The 6,602-nt window shown below is 64.4% G+C and overlaps 1 protein-coding gene across 1 annotated transcript; it reads right to left on the bottom strand.

Moving 5' to 3' along the window:
• Positions 1-310: 310 nt before the first annotated feature.
• Positions 311-5,806, bottom strand: LOC142076272 (scavenger receptor cysteine-rich type 1 protein M130-like). Its single transcript, XM_075138635.1, has 9 exons — positions 5,803-5,806; positions 4,878-5,192; positions 3,989-4,081; positions 3,588-3,902; positions 2,994-3,308; positions 2,074-2,484; positions 1,618-1,653; positions 1,196-1,333; positions 311-324 (listed from the first exon to the last, which is right to left on the bottom strand). The coding sequence occupies exons 1-9, from the start codon at positions 5,804-5,806 to the stop codon at positions 311-313; spliced, it is 1,641 nt and encodes a 546-aa protein (XP_074994736.1).
• Positions 5,807-6,602: the final 796 nt, after the last annotated feature.

Genomic DNA, 6,602 nt, shown 5'->3' with positions numbered 1-6,602 from the left:
TGAGCCCCACTGCCCTGCCGCATGGTCAGCACTGCGGGGGAAGGGGGACCCACAGAGCTGGGGCTGCATGGGGAGGAAGGCTGGGAATTGACCCTGCTCCCCTGGGACAAACACTGTCTCAAAGCTGCTCCCAGAGCTGCCCTAGGACAGCCCCTTCCCTCACTCCTCGGGTGCCCCATTGGGTGCAGGGGCAGGAAGAGAGGGGCTGTCCAGCTGGTTGGGGGAAGCTCCTCTCCCGGGCCCAGGGCCTCGATGCTCTCCCCACAGACCACATGGCCCCAGCGCTGCAGGAACCATGGGCTGGGGGGCTTCAGGGGATCAGCCCTGGTTGGGGCCAGGGGAAAGGGTCCTGCAGATGTGCCTCCTGCTCAGGGAGGACCCCCACCCACCTGAGCGACCAAACCTTTCCTGCTTCTCCCACGCTGGGCTGTAACCGATCTCCTCATACACGGCCTCGGGGAAGAGCTCCTGAGCTCTCCTGGAGCCTGTGGACAGAGACAGGGCTGGCCCAGGGAAAGGCAGCGGGGGATGGGACCCCACTCTGCTCCCCCAAACCTGTTCCTTTGGCCAGCCCAGGACTGGTCCGACAGCACAGCCCAACTGTGCCGTCCAGGCACATCGCCCGTGAGGGCAACGTTGCTGTGGAGATTATCTGGGGCAGCGTCACCCTTGCATCATCCTTTCGGAGACAGCGCTCATGCCCCTCTGGCCCCTGGGTCCTGCCTCCCTTGCCTGACCCCGGAGCAGCTCCCATGTCTCCTCTCCACCTGGAGCTGCCCCCTATCTGCCCCACGGGTCTATAGCAGGGCCCCTGTCCTGCCGGGTGGTGGGCAGGGCTGGGCAGAGGGACAGCCTGGGGGCCTGACACCACGGAGATGGACCCTACTGCCTCACGCTCCTCCTGTTCTCTCCCGTGCCCCAGAGCCCCCTCCAGCACTACCCAGAGCGCTGCCAGCCTTGGCCATCCCCACTCTGCCATTTCCCTGCTCGCCCCATCGCGAGCTCCCCCCGCCTCCGGGCTCTCTCCACCCCTTGCTGCTCGTGCCCCACAGCCAGGCAGTCAGTGGGGTGGTGCATGAGGCAGATGGCAGCACACAGCCTCATCCCCCCAGCCCTGCCTGTGCCTGACAGCCCGCAGCACCCCACAGCCCTTCCAGCAGGCTTCTCCCCCTGGCACCGCTGTGGAAGGACCCACCTCTGCGCCCAGCCCTGGCACGCAGCACTTGCCCGGCCAGGAAGGCCAGGAGCAGGCAGAGGAGGGCCCCCAGGATGATGCAGATGATGACGGGCACTGAGACTCTCCCGCTGCTGCTCAAACGGCCCCGGGTGGGATCTGCATGGGCGAGAACATGGAAGGGGCAGCACCAGGCCTGGAGAGCTGGGGGCAGCCCCACTCCTGACTCCCATCACACACGGCAGCAGGGGGTGCAGAGCCCCAGGGCTGAGTGATGGGGAAGCTTCCACCCTGCTGAGCAAACTAAAACCCTCCCCAACCCCCACCACCACCCCAGTGCCTCCTCCTGGGAGTTTCACACCCCAGCAAGGAGCCCCTTCCATCCAGCAGTGGGGCACAGCCTGGCCCCGGGGATACCCAGTCCCAGCGGGAGGACAAGTTACCTGCTCGGGGTGGGGATGCTGTTGTCCTGGGTGTAGCTGCAGAGGAGGAAAAGGAGAGCTGGTCTGAGAGGGTGGGGGTGTGGGTACCGGGGAGCCTCCTCCCCAACACACTGTGTGTGTGTCTGTAGATGTCCCTGGCACATCCCACCCAAATTGCCCCTCCGGTAGTTCTAGAAAGGGAGGCCGGGACAGGGTGCAGCGCCGCTGCTCTGGGCAGCAGGCAGGATGGCACAGGCAGCCCAGGGCATAGCCCTGGGGCTGCAGGGCCCCATGGGCAGTGGCCGGAGGACACCCAGTCCCACCACGGCTGCTCCCCACCTGGCACCAGGCTCCTGCACTCTGCAGGAACCTTCGTGCTCTTGGCAGGTCAGGGGCCATGCCAGCACCAAGCGGGCGAAAGGCCTTCCCCAGCTCCCTGCCAATACGCGAGCAAGGGGTCCCAGCCCTGCCGCTCACCTGAGCAGCGTACGGCCGCGTCTTCCTTATGCCGGCAAGCACCGCCATCCCCGGGCCGGGCCCAGCAGTCCTGCAGGGACGGCTCCGTCCCCTGGCACTCCACCTGCTCCAGCCAGATGGGGCCTTGCCCCATCCCAAATGCAGCCTCCTTCAGGGCAGACAGCGCGGGGCCACAGCCCAGCTGCCTGCACGCCACCTCGGCATCCCGCATGTCCCAGGAGTCGTCGCACACCGTCCCCCAGGAGCCACGGTGCCAGACCTCCACTCTGCCTGAGCACCCATCCTCGCCTCCCACGGCACGAATCTTCTCCCTGTCTGGAGAAAGCAAAGACCTCCCAAGGCACTGAGACAGCCCGCAGAGCCCTGCCAGACAAGAAGGGTGCACAGAGGAGCAGCTCAATACCTGTGCAGCTCGTGGAGTTGGGGCACGGGGCCAATGGGGCCGGGGACCTTTCTGGGCGTCCCCCTGAAGAGAGAAACACTGTAGTGAAGGGGCTGGTTGGGGGATGGTGCAGAAGAGAGCGAGGCTGAGCTCTGCTTGTGCCTCCCCGTACCATCTTTGTCACGGCAGCAACTGAACCCCGGTCATTCAGCGGGCATGCGCAGGCCTGGGGGGACCCTGATTGCTCAGCCCCTAAAGGTCCCTGGTTCACAGAGCAGCAGTAGTGTGTCTGTGGAGGGGAGGCTCTTCTGAGCCCTGTCTGGTCTCTTCTGAGACCTCACCTGGGGATGCCTCTGCCTCCGCCAGGCGCTGCTGGCAACCTGGGTGGCAACTGCTGCTGGATGTGTGTGGCTGTGGTGACATTTGTGCCACCGGGGTGACATGGAAAGGAAAAGCCCCTCCAAGCTCTTTCTCTGCCTTTGTGGCAGCGGGGAGCAGGAGCTGGGGTGACATTGGTGCCCGAGTGGCTCAGAGTTACCTTTGCAGGTGATGTGGATCTCGTCTCGTAGGTCTTCGCATGACTGCGGGTGCCAGGGAGTGGAGGGACACTGCCAGAAGGAGCTGGTTTTCTCCCCACACTGCACATTATCCAGCCACGCAGGGCCAGACACCCTGCCATAGGGCAGGCGTGTTTCCAGGGATCCTCCGTCCCCGCAGCCCAGCTCCTTGCATGCCAGCGACACCGTATCGAGAGTCATCGAGTTGGAGCAAATGCTTCCCCACGTCCCGTTGTAGAAAACCTGCAGGCGCCCGGAGCAGCCATCGCTGTTCTCCAGCCTGAGGGCCATGAACTCTGGGAGGAAAGGCAGCAAGGGGGAAGAGGCTGGTCTGGGGCTGTGGGAGAGGGGACGCCTCTGCACTCGCCGGGCCCTCAGCCAGGCAGGGGCACGGCCAGCACGTCCCCCTTGCACCCAGGGGCAGAGGGAGGTCCCTGAGGGGGACTGAGGGTCCGCAGGACAGGCTCGGGCAGGAGCCAGGGACAGCAGCCAGGGACAGCCTTGGCCATGCACGGCTCTCCCCATGTCCTGGCCTCCCCGGGAACCAGGCTCCCACCACACCACCCAGCACAGACCTGAGCAGATGACTCCCGCGTCCTCTTTGTGCCCACAGTCGTGCTGCCCCCAGGGCCCGGCAGGGCAGTCCCAGAGAGCAGCTTCGGCCCCGGAGCAATTCACGGCACCCATCCAGATCTGCCCAGAGCCTTCCCCGAACCGAGCGGAGCCGGCCGCCTCCACCGCCCCTCCACAGCCCAGCTGCTGGCAAACGACGGCAGCATCAGAGAGGTCCCAGCCATCATCGCAGACAGTCCCCCAGCTGCCCTGGTAGTAGATCTCCACTCTCCCGGCGCAGCGCCCGGCCCCGTTCACCAGCCGGACCTGCCGGCTCCCTGCAGTGGGGAGAAACCCCAGTTGCTGCCAGGGGCTGGCTGCCCACCCACCCCATCATCTGGGGGGCCCGGGCAGTGCCGCTCACCCCGGCAAATGACTCCCACGTCCTCCGCAACCCCTGCTGCCAGCGCACTCTCGGGCAGGGAGGTGTTGCAGAGGCTCAGGTTGGTCTCATGCCCTGCGCACCGGACCCCTCGCAGCCCTATGGGGCCCGTCCCTCGCTCAGGCTTTGGGGGGTTGTAGGCTGTCTCTGCCTGTCCGCACTGCAGCTGCCGGCACACCACGTTGGCCTCCTGCACATCCCACTGGTCATCCAGGACTCTGCCCCAAGTCCCGCGCTGGAAGATCTCCACTCGCCCGTCGCACCGGCTCCCTCCACCCACCAGCCGCAGGGATGCAAAGCCGGCTGACCCTGCGGAGAGCAGAGATGCCACGGCCATTGGCGGCACTGGGGAGCACGGCACCCTTCAGGAGCAGGGTGAGGGGGAATTCTCTGACCAAACAGGACAAGATTGAGCCTTGGGCTGACGAGAAGTGAGGGCAAAGCATGGGCCCACTCTGCAGCTCACACCCAGCTCTGCTGCTGCTGGGGGCACCCAGGAGCTCCTGCCTGGGTGGTGGGATGAAGCTCTGCAGGGCGCTCTGTGGAGGTGGGATGTGGTTGTCTGCAGCCAGGGGGTGGAGCAGAGCCCCGCAGCCCTGCCCTGGATTCATCCCACAGTAGGAAAAGCCAGGAGGCCAGGCCTGGCAGTGGCGCTGCCCTGGGGGCAGATGCCTGCTTCCGTTCAGCCCTCAGCTCTCCCACGGTAGAGCAGTCAGTCTGAGCAGGCAAAGCCCTCCAGAAGGCTCCTGGGGAAGCAAGGGTTTCTCCAGGGAGAAATTCAGCCTGGGGCTGCTCTGGGAGCCCTGCTTTGGGTGGCCATGTCACACACAAAGGGCAAATGGAGTTAATGCAGCATTTTCCCGGCACTCACCTGAGCAAATGACAGCGGCGTTGTACCCATGGGAGCAGGGTGAGGCCCCCAGGGTGGTCACTGGGCACTGTCCCAGGTGGGCTTCAGTCCCGTCACAGTGGAATGAGTCTCTCCAGACAGGTCCGGTTCCTCTCCCAAAATGCCCTCCTCCAGGAATGGACTCAGCAAACCCGCAGTTGAGTTGACTACAGAGAACGTGGGCATCCGAGAGATGCCAGCGGGAGGCACAGAGGGTGCCCCAGGTCCCCAACACCTGGACCTCCACTCTCCCCGCACACGCCGTGCTGCCGTTCACCAGCCTGAACCCTGCGTACTCTGGGGACAGAGGAGGAGAACTGAGGGTGGACCGGTGCTCTTGTACCCTCGGTAGCTGGCGGAGCGGCCAGCGGGACAGCATGCCTTTCTTCTCCTTCTGCACTCTTTTCATGCTGCAGACAACCCATCACCCCTTCTGTCCTCGTGCCCGGCCCAGCACGGTCCTTGCTCTGTTTCCCACCCTGGGGTTCAGCACCCCACCCTGAGCCCTTACGTGTGCAGGTGACAACAGCGCTGTTCATGTGGGTGCAGGGCTGGTCCCTGGGGGACCCCCTGGGGCAGGAGGCGAGGAGGGATTCATTCCCCACACACTGCAGCTCTCCGGCCCAGATGGGACCCACCCCTTCTTCAAAGGGAGCTGGCCCAGCCACAGGCAGGGCCACACCGCACTGCAACTCCCTGCAGACCACACCAGCAGCTTTGGCACCAAAGTGGGAATCACAGACAGTTTTCCACTGGTCCCCGTCATGGACCTCCACACGTCCTGAGCAGTGGCTCTTCCCTTCCACCAGCCGGACAAATCCTGGAGAAACCAAACCAACTGAGAGCTCTCTGGCAGTTAAATGCCCACTTTCCCACATCACCTCCAAGCAAGCTGTGACCAATTTACCCATTGCGCATCCCAGAGGAAGCTGTTGGGGGACTGTTGGTGACACAGACACGTCCAGGCCCCCCAGCACCCCTTCTCTACACCATCACAGCACTCAAGGGCATGTGTCTATTGCAGACACACAGCAGACGCTGCAGACCATGGTGGCACCTTTGCGACCAAGGTGTGAGTCACAGACAGTTTTCCAAGGGTCCCCGTCACGGATCACTATATATCCTTAGCAGGGGCTACTCCCTCTGACCAACCAGCCAGATCCCAGAGCAACCAAAGACCTCTGGGAGGTCCCAAGCCCTCTGGCAGTCCCCTGACCACATCCCACGTCCAAGGTGGCCGAAGGCAAAAAGCCCCACGACCACCCCAGCGGCTCTCAGGGGGTGCTGATGGCACAAACAGAGCAGGGCCCGCCTGCCGCTCCTCAGAAATCAGCCCAGCACTTGTGGGCTTGCTTCTCTCCCAAACCCACTGCCACAGGCACTGCTCAGACAAACTGCTGCTGCCCCACAGGCCTTGGGCTGCCCGGCACCGGTCCCTGGGCACTGCAGCTCCCAGAGCACTTGGGCTCCAGGGAAATGAGCCCAGGCGCTGTTGCCTGCTGCAGCTTGCTCTGCCCCATGGAGCTCAGGGCCAGGCATGAGGAACCTCTTGGTGCCACCAGAAACGTGCCCTGTTCCCAGGGGGGTCTTGAGCTGTGGGGCACTGCTGGTAGATGGGACATGTCACAGGGCAAAGGTATAGTGAGGCTGTACCTGCGGTGGGTGTCTGTGCCAGCCCCTGCTCCGGCACCTGCCCAGCAAAAAGGT

Source organism: Calonectris borealis, unplaced genomic scaffold (assembly GCF_964195595.1).
Source record: "Calonectris borealis unplaced genomic scaffold, bCalBor7.hap1.2 HAP1_SCAFFOLD_40, whole genome shotgun sequence".
NCBI classification, from domain to species: domain Eukaryota; kingdom Metazoa; phylum Chordata; class Aves; order Procellariiformes; family Procellariidae; genus Calonectris; species Calonectris borealis.
The sequence above is the reverse complement of the archived record's forward strand: the minus strand, read 5'-3'. Positions and strand labels throughout refer to the sequence as shown.

Excerpts from the sequence above, each read along its gene's own strand:
- LOC142076272 (XM_075138635.1), bottom strand. Across the intron at positions 4,082-4,877 it reads CGCCGCTGTCATTTGCTCAG|GGCATGAGACCAACCTGAGC; the intron begins GTGAGTGCCGGG and ends TCCGGTGCGCAG. Across the intron at positions 3,309-3,587 it reads CGCGGGAGTCATCTGCTCAG|AGTTCATGGCCCTCAGGCTG; the intron begins GTCTGTGCTGGG and ends CTTTCCTCCCAG.